The sequence below is a fragment of the Syngnathus acus genome, chromosome 3, assembly GCF_901709675.1.
Source record: "Syngnathus acus chromosome 3, fSynAcu1.2, whole genome shotgun sequence".
NCBI classification, from domain to species: domain Eukaryota; kingdom Metazoa; phylum Chordata; class Actinopteri; order Syngnathiformes; family Syngnathidae; genus Syngnathus; species Syngnathus acus.
Genome location: NC_051089.1, coordinates 11,583,981 through 11,600,976, shown reverse-complemented (window position 1 = coordinate 11,600,976; position 16,996 = coordinate 11,583,981). Strand labels below are relative to the sequence as shown.

General features: G+C 40.8%; 1 protein-coding gene across 2 annotated transcripts; it reads right to left on the bottom strand.

Moving 5' to 3' along the window:
• Positions 1-1,526: 1,526 nt before the first annotated feature.
• On the bottom strand, positions 1,527-16,779 carry secisbp2l (SECIS binding protein 2-like). 2 transcript variants are annotated; one of them, XM_037246735.1, is made up of 18 exons: positions 16,500-16,779; positions 13,073-13,254; positions 11,503-11,827; positions 10,992-11,130; positions 9,706-9,929; positions 9,462-9,486; positions 9,266-9,333; positions 9,033-9,143; positions 8,830-8,946; positions 7,974-8,141; positions 7,738-7,879; positions 7,466-7,635; positions 6,993-7,125; positions 6,749-6,911; positions 5,994-6,214; positions 5,621-5,775; positions 5,319-5,535; positions 1,527-5,096 (listed from the first exon to the last, which is right to left on the bottom strand). In XM_037246735.1, the coding sequence occupies exons 1-18, from the start codon at positions 16,518-16,520 to the stop codon at positions 4,450-4,452; spliced, it is 3,228 nt and encodes a 1,075-aa protein (XP_037102630.1). In that variant the 5' UTR covers positions 16,521-16,779; the 3' UTR covers positions 1,527-4,449. The 2 variants fall into 2 exon arrangements, with proteins under 2 accessions (XP_037102630.1, XP_037102631.1); XM_037246736.1 differs by having other exon boundaries at positions 9,266-9,330.
• Between the last annotated feature and the right edge of the window lie 217 nt (positions 16,780-16,996).

Below are 16,996 nucleotides of genomic sequence, written 5' to 3'. Positions count from 1 at the left end.
ACTGCCGTCCAATCACAGCAAGGCTGAGTGACTCATGCTGTACGCGCGCACACGCAGACGCAACGGGACTTAAGACCCAGGTACATATTCTTTTTTTGTTTATAAAGCCAATCTTTTAATCTAGTCGTTCACGTCAAGCACAACAAATAATTATTCTGGCTTCTACAGAATGCGTCCGTGAAGTATGACGCAGGGTCACAAAACAACGTCACGATGAAATAAAAGGCTTTCAATAACTTTTCATCTAAAATATGTTCTGAAACATCTTCACTGTCATCTAAAATAATATCCTGTTTTGAAATATATGGACGGAAATTAAAAGTTGGATTTACACCAGAAAAGTCCTTTGGTCGTTTGCATAATCATTAGTTTACAGGTAAATTTGTCGCAAACACTTGCTGTGAATTTGGCCATTCATGTCCTCAAAAAAGTGCAGAAATGTTGAATAGTTGGACATTAAAATGTTGTTTTAAATTAAGTTCACTTTTAAATTTAAGATTTGTCCTGTCACCATAAAGTGCAAAACGCCCAACGTTTTAAATACTTCATGTATGATCTTATTTCTATTTCGGTGGCGTGCAAGATATTGAGCGTAGCTGAAATTAAAAATGTATTCAAATTTATGTTCTGTAAAAGGCTTTGTTACAGCGACAGCGTTTGTGAAAGACCTATATAAAAATGTATTATTGTATTGTACTGAACAGTCTCAATTCTCAACACTGTACAAAGCAATGGGGCCTTAGCTGCGCTTGACCTCCCTCTAGTGGCCACTCTATAAAACTACTCAAGGCCGACAATGCAAGGAGGAATCAAAACAGTCGCCACAGTCGCCCTCATTTTACATTCATGTTTCATTATGTTTAAATCCTTGAATATCTGCTATAACTACACTTTAGCGTGTTTGTATTGAATTAATTTAGATAATCAAACTGGGACAACAAATAGCATAGTAACATAAAACTACAGGGAGCAAAAAAAGCAAGAGATCACTACAAAATGATCAGTTTCTACATTTTTTTTTCTAGATATAGGGATACGTTTGAGCAACATGAACACAGAAGCACCAATTACTTGATGCTTCTGTGTTGACTTCCTAAAAATGAATTTCATGTGCTTATCTATAAAATACCCTTGGGTGAAATTAACCCAAAAGTACAGTCGTGCAAACGATAACATGCATAGAACAGACAGTACAGACTATCACGTTAAGTTACTGATATTTTACTTTGCCCAGTCGATCCAATTGAATTAAGTAATTTAATAAGCAAATTATGTCAAGCATTCAGAGCCTGTAAAACATCCAATGCATAGCAACAATAGAAAAAAGTGAACTGTCAATGGGAAGGTGATTGGAATTGTTCTCAATTTGGGGTGTCGTGTTTCCGTGTAACATGCACACATTTGCAGCAATCACTTAATCGTTTCAGGGTTCTGTGCAAAAGGCAAAGGTGCAGAATATTTGCGTTCCGGCTCTGATGCAACTAAAAAATCTAATTGTACATAAATGAACAAAACATCCATATGAATTACTTAAACAACATTTTAATTATGTTAATCAACAGTCCATGTATTTTAGGGATTATGAGAAACAGCCTCTTACAATGTTGCTAATGAAGTTGTGAAAGACTCATAAATATTCATATAAAGACATCACACTGAAAAAGTACTTCATCGAACCGTTTTTTTGTTTTGTTTTGTTTTTTTTGCTCATTTTAAATCACAAGACCTTTTTCTTAGTACTGTATGTACATAGTGCAAAAAATACACGCTTGTTGTCGATAAACACTTTGATGGATGTGGCAACAAAAAGGTCCACGAGGACAAAGTACCTTTTATTAAGCTACAAATACTTTCCGGATCCAAAAGTGTGACACTTAAGCACGTGACTGACTTAATTCAATTCTACTTCTAACATTTTAAAATGGCTTTACAAAGTGGTTGGGTGTTTTTCTTATATATATATATATATATATATACAATCGAATACTTGTCGTTAAAAGGCATTAGTAGTTTGAACGACAGCCGTGCTGTCGTAAACACGGGTCTTCTGGGTGATAGTCGTAATCGAACAATTTAAACACCGGTGTTAACTGCTTTTTGAACAAAACAAAAACTTTGCAATGGATTACAAATGGGACAACTGCGGCCAATATCATTACCCAGCCCCGACAAGGCTTCAGTAAAAAGGCCCAAAGCATGATCGTGACTGTTTCTACCGACATGACAGCAACACAGCAAATTCAATCTGACAACCAAGTACTGTACAGACGCTACTGTTCTGCTTCTTAGAAGTTAAATCATCTGAATGGAAAATGGGGGAAAACACTTATTCAACGATAATAAAACACTTCCTGCCACAGACGCGAGAATGCTGTGGGGGGGAACTACACAGCGGCTAAGCAATCCAGACAGTGTCTCCTTTCTTTCCTTCCTTCCTTTAGGGGGAAGTGCTAGCATGAACACAGTATGTACAAAAAAGGTAAAGCTCAAACACAGCAAAGTAAATGTAAGCTATGTGCATGTAAACAAACACACCCACATAGAGCTGTAAATGCGCTCCATGAATTTGGGAGCAGAGTAGTCACATGCTCTCTGAAGCTTTTCGGAACACTTGCCCCCAAAAATGGAGACTGTCAACTTGGGATGAGGACACATGGAAACAAAGGTTTATTCCAAATTCAAGTTTTACAGGTTAGGGGTTGAATTTTTTTTTTTTTTTTAGATGAACCTGCTGCTGCTTGGTCCTCGAGCCTCTCCGTTGCGTGCGAATGGTCTGCACTGACAGATGCCTGAGATTAAGGGCCTGATTTACTAAGATGCCAAATGGCGTGTTGACTCACTAGTAACACAGCACATGAGCAAGCTCCGAAAAAGCTTGATATCTATCCTGGTCCTCGAGAACAGAGTTTGGACACCCCCTGCACTAACAGGTCAAGTGCGCTGTGAACAAAAGGGGCTGATCAAGCCCCCTGTAGACAAGAAAGGTTCTCACCAAAATTTGGGAAAGCACCACAACAAGTGCAAAATGAAGTGGTGGAATTAGAAGTGTAAGTAGAAGAGGCAAACAAATGTATTAGTGAATGGTATGTATCTGCCATCCTGTCGAACATGGTGCTTAAAACGCAAAACAACGCACCACAAAATTTCTTTAGGAGAGCCAAGAACAAATTGTCACATTGTATTTTTTTGCATTGGAGTCATTTTAGCAAAGATGAACTGAGCTTTGTCATAGGTGATATGGCGTGACGCCACCTTAGTGGTACGTGGGTAAACAAACACTGAATTAAATGTTGAAATAATAACTCAGTTACAATTGCTTCAACCTTTTTTAAATGAGTACATTTGTTTAGTGGGAGTCAGTTGTATTTAACTTTTAAACACATTTTCATTTGACTCTTTTGGAACGCTTTACTTTCAAACACAGGTACAATGTTTTATTTCCTATTTAAGTAGTCACAGATGGCATAATGTTACAACGGCTTACACCAATCTATCGTTGCGGTCAGGCGGAACCCTCGTTTGTGTTCAATTACATATTTTCCCACAATTCATATTATTGGTCTGTCCCCGTGCATTATTTTTTTTTTCTTTCCCAAAAAATAACATTCTTAAACGCAGTATTGTTTAAGTCCACCGCTTCTGTATGAGGCATGCGGCATTGTTGCCTCAGGACTGAAAGTTTGCATTCCTTTTTAAAGACAATAACAAGAGGCATATCATGCTAAATCAATTTTTTGGAGGTTTTATCCATGTTAAAATGCTAATTCCTCACCAAAGAGGAGACATCCGCATTCCGCCCTTGCAGACTAAAGAGACAGCCATTTTCTCAGAGCAGCTGTCCCTGCAACTTGAGTTGAGTTATTCTGTGTATGTAAAATGACAACAAGAGACCATTGCTAGTATTCAGGTTTTGAAAAGGTTATTGACTGCATGAAAATGCATTGATGCTGGTGCACACGTGTAAATGACCGCAAAGGTACGTGTAAATGACCGCAAAGGTAAAATACCAAGTTGAACAATGTGGTGTTCAAGTAAGATTGCAGTTATTTGTTTTGTGGAAAACTAATGATTTGGGAATGCAAGGATTTCGCCTGACAACAATGATACTTTTCAGGAATAAAATCACGGCTTCTTCTGTTTGAATAAAAACTTTGGATCTCACACTACGTGTATATTATGTTGCTCAGGATGCTTTGTGTAAAACGTTTGAGAATCATTACGTTGCTGAATAGCCAATATGCTGCATCAAATTTTGTTGCTGGCATTCAAGCATGTGGGAAAAGACATCAGGTTCTATTTGCCTGCGTTTGCACACGCAAATCTTGAGTAAATCAGGCCATAGGTGTAAGATTACGTTTGGTGTAGAGTCATGGAGATGCAAGGAGAACAGCTGCTGGTTTTATGGGATGAGACAGGAGAGAAGAGGAAGACGAGGAGGAGGAGGAAAGGTCAGGCCGTGACCTCCTTGGCCACCACCTGCTCTCTGCTCTCTACGTTGGTATCTGCGATGGCGTCTGAAACAAGGCCTTCCTCATCATCGCTCTGCGCTCTCTCCTCCTCCTCATCATCCTCATCCTCCTCCTCTTCTTCTTCCTCATCATCTTCTTCTTCCTCTTCCTCCTCTTCCTCCTCCTCGTCTGTACTGTCCTGGCTCTTTCCCAGCTGCATGTTCTCCAAGGTCTTTGACACCCACGACTCAATGCGGCTGTTGAGAGTGGGTACCTCTACGGAAATGGGTTCTGGCGTGTCATCCTCTTCTTCCTCATCTTCTTCCTCTGCCTCCTCCAACATGCCAGGGACCAAGGTGGAGGTGGTGGAGGTGATGGAAGAGTTGAGCGGCCCCCTGCAGCTGCCATCCAGCGAGCCTGTCTCGGTGCTCTGCTGGGAGGCCAGCTCCAGGCGGTCGTCGGCGCGGACCTCATCTCGCTCGGCGTGAGCCTGTGTCGGGAGCGGCGCCCTCTGCGGGGCAGCGGTTGTCGGGACTGCTGGGGTCTCATTGTCTCTGGGGGGAGCAATAGAAGGGGAAGGGACACTTTTTTCGGCCTCCACTGGCTCCGGAGCATCTGAAGTTTCAACCATACTTCTCCAGTTGGTTTCTGCGGGAAGCGGGTAAGGCTTGATGAACATTTTCGTATGATAAGCACGTATAGAAAACTATTACTCGGAGTAGCGAAATGAAGTACGCATGCATTTTTGAGCACAAATGAAAGAGAAAATAACATGAACACACTAAAAAGAAATCATTATATTCAAGTTAGGCGTGCTTAACGGTGACTAATAAGCAGAATAATATAAGGAAAAAACACGAGGGATCTCACCATACTCCTTCTCATTGACCTCCGAGATGGGCTCAGAGATGACGGAGCAAAAAGACGTAGCGGAAGCTGCAGAGTGGTTGCGTGAATGTCCCATGTGCGAAACTTTCTTGACGTGTTTCAAAGCCTCCTCTGCCTGCTCTTGTTCCAGAGATGAGACCATGTCCTTGTAGGCCTGCCTGGCCTGTTCTGTTAGTGACACCAGGTGGTCAAATAGACTCTGAAAGAAGCAGATAAGATGCACTCTATTTTATGAAGAACAATCATATGAAAAATAAATAAAGGTAAAAACCAAGGTAGTGTACCTCAGCTCCAGAATAGTTAAAGATGCCAACCAGACTGACGGCCACAAGTTTGTTGACGCAGCGTCCGAGAGCTTTTCTGCCCAATGCAAACACAAACGGGATCCCCTGCTCTCTGGCCATGGCAATTACATTGTACAGAGCTTCATCCAAACCACCTGGAAACAAAAGTCACAGAAATGCTTCAAATTCTAAAAAATAAACGAGCTTTCAAAAGTGAAATGACACTTGGGGGCACAGTTCCAATTGATCTATCTGGAGTACAGCACTGTATCAAATAAACATTGTCCCTTACTAACAAAATGGATAACTGACTGACAATGTAAATTCATAATTGTGGTTGTATGCCACAGTGAGGGCACAGCTTGGTCCCTACCTTTGGCTTGGATCTTTTCACAGTTAGGAGAGATGATGACGCATTTGATCTTTCGCAACTTCATGTGCTTGGTAACCTCCCGGAGGCCCATGACGAGGCGGCGTTTGGATTTGGCCTTGTTGGGGTCCTTGTGGTAGAAACGGTCTTGGAAACGGACCAGCTCCTGCAGCAACAGCGTCGCACTCTCGTCAATCTCCTTGTTTAGGACTTGGCTACAGTACCTGAGGAGGGCAAAAACATGACATGGAAGAATGGCAAGGTTAAGGAAAGAAGAAATGTCGTTAAGAAACTTTGCAAAACACTGACAACTTGAAGCCTATAAGATGTGATGTTTTATTCATTTACTTTGATGTTTGGGATGATCATTGGTGGGTTTGAACAATGTTAAAAAGAAGTCAAAACAGGATGCAGGCTTTAAGCTGTTGTTGTGATGACGTATGGAGCTGGTGGTCACAGGAGAGGAAGGCAAGGAGCTTAGATGCAAGGGCCATTTGGAGGCTATCAATGCAAAATGTGTTAAGAGAAGGCTGGGCAAGTACAATAGGCCTACAGCGGAAGACACAAAGATAGCTTTGTGGCTACTTGCATAAATTTTTGCTGAGGAGGCACAATGTATCAGACATCTGTGCCCTCCTCTACAATTCTGTATTGTACAAGGGCCCCCTGAGAAAAAAAGACCCGCTAATTTCTAGACGTTTCTCCCATCCAAGGCTATTTTTGGGTGGGATAACTATTCGCAAGAGTGAGTCACTTACTCTCTGAAACGTCGACTGTGGATTATTGTGAGTGCGTTTGAGGCCATTGGACTCCCAATGCCGGAGCTCGAAGGAGAACCCTGTGAAACGGGGGTGATGCTGTATGGAGAGTTCTGACTGGCTGGGGAGAGGGATGTGTCACTGGGCACACACAGGCCATTTTCTGTGACATAAAGTGAAGGAAGAACTGTTAACAGGGATTTGATTTGGGGAGAATAAAGTACTTGTATTTAATTGATCCCACCTTCTTGAGAGGCAGGCTCTTGTGAAAGATCTTCAGTAAAATGTAAACAATCATCCCTCTGCTCTTCTTGGCTAGGCAACTCTGGTGCCGAGCTTGTTTTACCCTTTTTGCCTTCTCTCTCCTTGAGAATAATCTAAAAAAAAAAAAGCAGATAAAAAGTCAGAACAATGACAACAAAGCATTACAGTGATCGATTTTAACAAATCAAGCAACCAAAACCAATCCAGGTGTCAAGTACACCACACGGCATCCATTAAACAAGAAAATAGATGGCAGTTTCTGAAACTTTTCAAGGTTATTTTCACCGCTTTAAATTGATTAATATTAAAAATAACACTATGTAGAGACAGATTATTCTCATTCAAAGATTACATATTTCGTTATAGGGCGTTTCGCCGGACAGCGACAATAAAATGCAATGTAAGGCTTTAGTGTCCCCGCTTCTCTTGAACAATTATCATCAACCCATTAACCTTCTTGAGAGCCGTTGGTCGCTTGACTTTGGGTATCTCCCGCTCCTTCCCTCGTTTTATACGTGGAGCAGTGGAATCCAAAGTGTTAGGGGAGCCCAAGTAAGGTTGAGGATGACCCTTCAACATAGCTGTCAAGCTGCCAGTGCTGTGGAATGGCATAGTTGTTCCAACTGCGGGGGAACAGAACTACGTGAGTAGATGTGTAGAGAAGAAAAAAAAAAACGTGCAGAATTCCAAAAGAATATTAAAAGTGAGCGGTGGGGTTAGGGAACCTGCAAAAGATAGTGGCTTGGTATTGGTGATTTGTTTGGCCTTCAGTGCCAGCTGCTGTTTAGCCAAATCTGCCAGCATGTCTCCTAAGTCCAGCGTGACGGGAGTTTTACTCTTCTTGCCTGCTGCCTTGGTGAGTGCCTCCTGTTAAGAGGGAAAAGAAAAGACAGAACAGGATCACTTGACTAAAACAGTTGACTCCAGATAAACATTAAGTCTTGAGTTCCTAACACGATACCTGTAATTTCTGCTGTTCCATACTAATCTCGGAGTATTCCTGAGCAGTGGCCACGGCAGCAGCCAGGGCCTTCTTCCTCTGGCTTTTGGCCCTCTTGGGAACTGATGTGGTAATGGGGATCGGTGTCTGCACAATGCTGATCGGGGAGTTGTCTGCTACATTTTCTAGCTGAGATAAGGAATACATTTCATGTTTTATTCCTTTCAGTTGCTTTGCAAAAAAATCAGCACAGAGCCAGTTTTTCATTAAGTGGAATAGTTTGGTTCAGTTGTAGAACACTTTTTTTTTTCCTGTTAAGAGGTACTCTTTTATTGGAGTACCACCCACTGCTTTTGTATTTGGCGCCGGATAGTTATTATGGGAAACAACAGCTTTGGAATAATAAAACAACGTTACAACTGCAACTACTATTCTAATGAATCCCGAATGGCGGCCAGAGCATGTTGTCATTTGGAATTCCCATATTCACGCAAGAATATTCTATTGAAAATAACATCTAGCAAGATGCTGTAAAAAGGTTAGATGTTTTCCACATCAAACAAATTTGGAGAGTTTACCAAACAGGAATAACCTGTGAACATTTTTGAGAAAAATGTTGCAACATCATTTCAGTTCAAATATCCAATGCACATTCCTGGTTGCATGCACACTGTAGCCTATACAACATGATGATTTTGAGAATACCCCCCCCTTCAACATTTTGGAAATTAACTGTAAACCCCTTTGCATCCGCTACATGTGGCAAAATAAACAACATCGTTTAACGCTCCAAATCTATTACAACCAGGCTGAACCTTAGCTGAAAGTGACTTAAGATATATTCTGATAACGGTCTACAAATATGCATTTGGCCTACCAGATTTCGACACAGTTTTGGCTGCGTTTGAGTCTGAGATGGCGCGTCTGCTTTGGCGCAGCGCTGGACACCATTTCCAGTGGGTAAGTCTGGGAACTCATCTCTCTCATCTTCATCCTTGTGTGTATAAAGTATATTTTATCGTAAGAAATAAAAAGGGGAAGAAGTGAAATAGTACATCAATAAGACAATCGCTTTCCCACTTCAAAGTAAAGGGGCTCCGTTGTGATCTCGTCACGTGTGACCAGTACTGGCTGCAATCTCTGTTCCGACTGGTTTGGACAACCACGCCCTGGACAGGCACTGTGAAAATCCTACAGAGAAAAAAAGCCAACGTTGACAAAAACACCGTTGGGGAATTTACCGGATATTCTGTTAATCTTATTATTATCTATTAATAAATGCAAGTAATCAACTCCAGTAGTCTTTACTGCACCTGTGAGAAGTTACTCTGTTCAGGATTCTTCCTCTGGTCTGCTCTGTGGAAATTTACCCATGTACCTGCTAAAAGAGACCAAGTGCATTGTAAATTTCAGTTCATAATTGAGGCCATGCAAAGATAAAGTTTCACCACTACAGACATATTAAGTACTAAAAAGAAATGCACTCATAAGAGCAGCATTTAAACTTACTTGTCATTACTCCAGTCTCAACCCCCTGAAGACAAAAAAAACCAATTGCAGTTAACATCATAGTTGATTTGACAGTTGGAAATGTGTCTTTAATGAAGTTGCGACACTTGAACTTAAATAAAAACTTTATATTAATTGATACATCTGAAACGTTTAATGCCTGTTCTGCCGAACAGAACAATATGGGCAGCCAAGTCAACAGCGTTAAAGAAATAAAATAAAATAAAAAAGCCTGTTGCCATACGGTGCATGATGTTGACGTCTCTACTGTTCGATGTGTTAGTCCTGCTGCCTGTTTATGTTTGGGGCTACAGTATCCACTGTCGCTGTCAATGTCAGCTTCACTGGTTCCCTGATCGCTGTAGCTTTCAGCTGCATTGGATGCCTGTTGCCTCTTTGTTCGGTTCTTCCAAAGCAGCGGACTGGCCGGCTCCCCAAAACACCGCCCAGATACCTCACCTGGGAAATCTAACAAAGAGGGATCAGATTAGACACATACATTGATACAATATTGTCATACATGTACCATCACAGAACACTTCATTACCGGTAGTTATTTCATCATTATGACAAATGTGATATTTAATTAAAAGCATAGTCAAAACAGCAACAACTGTCAGATTCAATGTCTTATTTATCATCCTTCATGATGTGAGGCGTAGCCTGCCAATTAAGCCACCTACTAGTGTTAACAGCTCATCTGTGCTTTGATGCTTTTCTAGTACATCAATAAATATATTTAACTGGTTTAACATCACTGTAAAGTACCTTTGGGGTCCTCATCAGAATGACACAGTCATGAAAATATAGCAAACAGGTAATCCTCAACTTATTAGGACAATAGCTAAGTAAGTCGATTTATTTGTAAGTCAAGACACATTAGATTTTAAGAAATGAAAATAGATAGAAACGTTTTTTAAATGCATGAAATAATCTATATACAGTGTATGCTGTTGACACATATCTCTTAACAAAATCGATGAGTTTTTGAATGAAAACAAACAAAACAAGTTTTTAGAAATGTCCCAAATTCTTCAGAAGACGCTGATAAAGTATTTGTTCCTTACAGTGGACTACGGGAAATGCAGAAATAAAAAAATCCTGAAAAAACGACATTAGTCAAAAGTCATTTATTTGGCCTGGAACCTGGGGTGGTCACCGCATATTTCATAGGATGACAGCATTCATGTTGATGGAACTGTCGATGTTTTCAAAGGCATACAATGGTCATTTATTTTACTAAAACCAGACTCAGGTCATGTGACATCATGACTTGCACAAAAGTAAATACCCCAACTGGAATCTCTACATTCTCTTTTTGTTCAGGAGCCCAATCATTTGCATCATCAACCAGTACAACCAGAAGATGCGGTTATTGGCAGGAGGCTTAACTTCCTCACTAAAATGAAAGTAACATACTTTCAAATAAATATTTTGTTAAACATTACCATCTTTTACTGCTCTGTTAAACAGCTAAGATAAGAGTTTTAAAGTTACATCCCTAAAGCAATGAAGGAGGAAGATGCTTACCTGTCTGCTGGGCAGCATCCACCAGTAGTACTTTCTTGGTCCAACCATCATAACCATTGTTGCAGACTTCCTTCTGCACAGCCAAAGTCCTGCTTGGGGGACGGCGACCCCTCTGTGGCTGGCAAACACCTAAATGTTGCTGTTTTATATTAAAATGAGGGAAAGACAGTTATTATTATTTGGAAAAAACAACATCACAAGCAAAAAGGAGGGCAGATTTGGAATTGACAGGAAAACAAATCTCAAGGTTTTCATGCATCTCTGATTAACAAAATTAGCAAAAATGTGTTGACCAGTATTTATTTTCAATCTTTTCTAGGGTTTACCATCATTTTTGTCCTGGCATTTTTTTTTTTTTAATAATTCTGTTGAACCACAATTTCAAAGCAATGTCTGGTTTTTTTTGTTTTATTTAATTATTACTATTAATATGTTTATTTTATTATTAATTAACACAGGGTTTTCAACACTTATCTGTGTATGTGCCAAGTGAAAGAGTTGACAATTTTACCTTTGGCATATTAGATCGAACCATGCCTCTTCCTCTGTGATTCGCTATCCCATATGCCGGCCCAACAGGCAGAGGCCTTTCGCCAACATCTGTCGAGACGGGGTTAACAACTCCAGGCTGCACTGGTCCTGCGTAGGTGCCAGGGAATGGCTGGTAAAAGCCCATCATAGGTGGGCATGGGGCAGGCATTATCTGGTAGTAGGTATAGTCATTGGAAACAGGGGGCTGAGGGGAAGACATGATTGGGTAGGCCAAGTAAGGACCACCGGGGCCAGGGTTGGGCTGATGCCAGCGCAGATCCCCGCCATTGTACACTGGATGCTGCCTGTAAATAAAAATTTAAAAAAAGCAAAGGATTATTTTGTTCTCTTGTTCTCACTACCACTTAATGGACCGACTTGGCCAAAAGGTTCTGTTACCAGAATTACTAACGAACCAATTTTGACTTTTACCACCCAGTTCATATGACTGTCATTAATATACTATCATTAAGGTAACACAGCCCAGAAACCGTTCCACAAAAATCTACTATCAAAATTTAATTGTTTTTTATCCTATTGCTTACAGAAAAAGGAAATAACATTACAATGATCCCTGGCATAAACGCAAAGCAATACCTTTGCGCCATCTGTGGCAACTTGTGCATGGGAACAGTACGACTTTTCGTTTCTCTTTATGCGGCTACTAAAAGCACAAATAGTCTTAAGTTACTTTTTGTTATTAAACATGTAAGCAACCTTTCTTGAACAGTCACGAGAGGGATGGGAGAAGTCTCTAAAAAACCACTGAGGCAGACTTTTGTGAAGTAGTTCCTCTCTGTTCACAGCCATGTTATTAGTGTTAGCAGTGCATGTCAACGAGGATGCAAAAAATCCAGAAGTTGCTAAAAAAAAAAAAGATGACAAATCCAGTCAACTCAATTAATAAAACTGATTGATCACGTAGCTATAGACGCTGATCTGATTCTGAACATGAAACGCATATCTTGAAAACAACCTCAACAAACACAAGATGTTGTTAAGGGCTTTGGAAAGGCCTTTAGAGGAAGGATGATGATTGCATCTGTGGCATCACAATGAAGTACATGAGGGTTTGTTAAGATGGTGCTGGTATGGTCATGCTACAGAATGGTTGACATTTTCACAACCAAACCGTTATAGCAGTCATTTCCTTGCATTGAAATAGCACGGAAGGCAACAAAAGTGCGGATGTGTGCAGGATATAGAAGATCACTAGTGTGAACAAAGAGGACCTGCTGGAAATTGGCTATGGTGCCATGTCTTTTTCTCAAGGATGCACTTAACTAGAGAAGCTCGGACAACGGACGTAATCACGCTCATGGAGAGCTCTGCTCACACTGGTGCAGGGGCAGAACAATGATGGGAGGGGACAAGTCAGGAAACGAAGCAATACTACTTTACACGAGAGGCTTCTTCCGTTCAAAAGGTGTTGTCTCGACATGAGATTTCAACTCAACTAAGAGTGAGAAAACCATGCACTCCACATAATCACTCTAATGCGGTGTGTCGTATTAATTAGCGGCGACATTTCCCAGCCTGTGACACAGTACCTGTTGGGTTGGTTCTCTTGAACAAAAGGGTAGCAGGTGATGAGGTAACTCGGAATGGGAGTAGTTTCCACTCCTGCGTTGCCCCCTCCCGGCTCTCCAGATAGACTCATGCTGACCAGGGATCCCTCAAGACCTTTCGTCTGTGGGATGAACGGATCCACTTCAGCTGAAAGTTTTACATCCTGTAAAAAAACATAAAGCATGATTACTGGTGGAATGTGAGGAAAGGAACCACATTAAGGCATTAAAATGACAAAACTAACTGTGAAGGCTGGGGTATTCAGATCCATATACAGTATGGTGGACCATGGGCTGACCTCACTCCAAAATAGTTGTATGCCACCAAAACACTGTTTTACTTGCTACAGTAGCTCGTTGTTTTTCCCGTGAAGACAAACGTCACCCTTTTTGGGTCCGTTTTTTTTTTTGTGATTACATTGCCAAGGCATTCGGGGAAACTACTGCTGTTGACATTTTCAAGAATTTTCCCCCAAAAAATGTAATCAACTAATCAACTATCATCAAGTCATTTGTTTGTTGGAAATACTTTAAAAACAGTCCTTGTTGTCATCTTTAAGATGTGTCCAAGATAGCCAATTAAAAAAGAGGGGTGAGCAAGTTCAGCAAACAAAGAAGCTTCCTAATTTCTCTCAAACAGTGCCGCCTGTAACACAGACAAGCCACTGTGTCCCACTACCATTGGCGGTGGGTGGTTCCCACCGCCACACACTTTTCCTTCATACATCAACAAACGTCATCTTGTCTAAATGGAAATGTAGCAGATTAAGCCTATATAACCAATTCACAGAAACTAAACAGCAATGTTGACTCTCAAGATGCAACATGATGTGGTTGCAAGTGATTGTTTTGTAGCGGTGAAAAAGCCTGTAGTTACAATTAAAAATGAAAAAAAAACTAGACCCTATAATTGCACATAATGCACATAATGTAAAATAAACACGGATCCAAAGTTTCCCACTTAGTAGGATTAGTAGGACTTAAAAGGGCAAGTCAACCCCCAATTTTTCTTTGTCATATATTGTGTGCAGCCCAACTAGTGTTAGGGTTATTTTTTTTCTTTTTGGGAGTATGAATTAAACAGGTAAATTCCACCTATTTTTATTCATCTCATGGTGCGATCATTTTGCCACTTGCTGTCGACTGAAAATGACATCACAGGTTCTCAGGTCTGAGGTCAAAACCTATCATGCATGGCTCAGTTTAAAAAAACTGGTGAGCTGCGATTGGTTGTGACCTGAGGACTTAGCAACAACGGTTAAGTCATTTTTAGTCGACTGCAAGTGGCAAAATGGCTGCCTCCTGAGATGGATACAAACGGGGGGAATTTTGCTGCTTAACTCATCTTCCAAACGCAATACTAATCAGAAGGCCATGTTTAGTCTAGTGGGGACACATACAACATATTGTGATTTTGGGGGTTGACTTCCCCTTTAAAACACTGAAATGGCCCTTGATAGGAAAAAGGCTCCCATAGCAGGCTGTGACAGGATTAAGCCTGAGAGGATAACTAAGACAGCAACACAAGATAAGCTAATTACAATGCAAGGAACAGCGTGGAGAGACTGACTGACTTTGTGCATGTGCGTGGAGAATAGCTGCAATTGTTAAAGTTGCATTGACGTCACAGACATATGTGCATCCTTTGGTGATGGTAGAGCCAACACTTAGATAGGGATCCATTGAAGCTTTTGTTTTGCTAGGATCAAGCATCTTTGTGTCAAACAACTGTCATTTATAATTTGAATCATTAGATAATGTCACTTTTTAACATTACATACATGTCGTGTGTCTGTGCTGAGTGTAGTGGGTGGACTGAAGCGACTATAGAAAGCCATTCAAGAGTCATGTTTGTCATGCAGAGCAAAACCACTACATTGCAATATATCAGATCAATATCTGATCAAAGGCAACATATGAAAATGACACTGGTCGCATTTGAGGAAAAAAAAAATCTGATTCAAATATAAAAGTACAATTCCATTAGGAAATGAATGCATGTCTTTGAGATAGGCATATTGTGACTCTGAAATTAGATGATTTTGACAACTTTAACACAATAGCACTAAATGGTTACCTTTATTAAAACGATTGCCATTTGATAAGAGATTACGCATTCATTCATCTTCCGACCCGCTTATCCCCATGAGGGTCGCGAGGGTGCTGGAGCCTATCCCAGCAGTCTTAAGGCGGTAGGGCAGGGCACACCCTGAACTGGTTGCCAGCCAATCGCAGGCCACACAAACATCATTCAAACTCACAATCAAACCTCTGGTAAGATCAGGTACATCTTTAGTTAAACAGACCATTTGATTCCCTATTCCTGAAATTATTATTAAATATGATATAACCAGCATTTGGTTCAGTTTTATTGTTTTTTTTTGCATTTTCTGAAAAAAATAGAAACAATGACAGCCATTATTTTCGGAGGGTGAATCTATTTTAATCAATTTTATTTTGTTTTAATGAAGGACTAAATCAGAGAATATTACCGTGGAGATGTTGCAATAAAAACAGTTGTTAATTTGATGATTAGTTGACGGTTAATTGATCAATTTTGAAAATTCTAAATCGATGGGATAATCGGTCAAATAATCAATTTAAAAAATATTTCGATGGTTGCAGCCCTACAGTACATATCCATGATACAGAAGAAGTGCTCCAACTGAAAGCTGTTTGCACAGTTATCAAAGTTGTGACGTTGGATGTTATGGCAGTTGTTTTGTTTGTTGTTGTTTTTGTTGTGTTTTTTTATATTCACCCTTAAACGCTCGCCACTCCTTATGACGACACATGCCAAAACACCGTCACGCCGAATGTCTTTGCAGTCGTCACAGACACACATACACGCACGGAGAGGCGGTGGAATGTCAGAAATGCTGAAGAACCAGACATATTCCTCTCCACAATACCTCTTAAAGCTCTGCGCCTCACCTAAAAGCACTCTTACGAATCCCTAGGAATTGCTGCATGAGAGTTTATTGACTTTTTTCTGCATCGATCGGGACTGACCAAGTGAACTCAGCTCAGCTGTTGCTGCTTCTAACCAGTGACAGCTGAGATGTTTTGGCTCATGTAGCCAAGTTAGCATCAACATAGACGTCGCTTCTCATTGTATAAGAAAATGATGACAAAATATGAAGCATAACACATACCCTCAACTGGCGACAAAACCAATGTTAACTTGTCACATAGATTTTTTTTTTAAAGACAGAAAAACACAAACCCAATATCAATGCATGATAGCCGTTATGTGACAAAAGCCCTTGCCGTTAGCTCTCCAGACGATGCTAGGCAAGAACTGTTGAGCCTCCCATCTCAAAACAACGTGTGCTTTAAATGTGATCAACTACACATATAATTTAATAACTTGCAACATTACAAGGCGAAATTAAGAAAAGCGTATTACCTTAATGTCACTTGCATCCATGTCAGTCACCGACACAGCGTCTGTCCGTCACTGACCCCACAGTGGACGTCAGGATGTAGGCCTTTTTAATTTCTTCATGGTAAATGTTAATACCAACAATCCCCTAAGCTTGATATGTACACTCGGGTTCTGACTGGGTACACTAACCGGCTTTGAGACGGAGATACGTCCCGTTGCAGTGCGTTAGCTCCAAACGTTGGTCACTGGCACACTGCGATTGAAGCCAAGTTGACTCTCGAGTGAGAAACGGGAGTCACCTGAGCGGAAGTAGTTGAGGCCCAGCGACGCTCCTATTGGCTGGATTGTGCTGCTTCGTCCAATCGCGTCATTTAGGCACAGTCTCTTTAATAAGTGACGTCAGCGATGGTAGGTATGGTGAAAATAAACACTCCCTGTTCAAATGATTTTGTGATATACTTTCCGCAAACCAGTACTTTCTTTTAAAGAGGGGCAAATAGACGTGAAATTAAAACGTG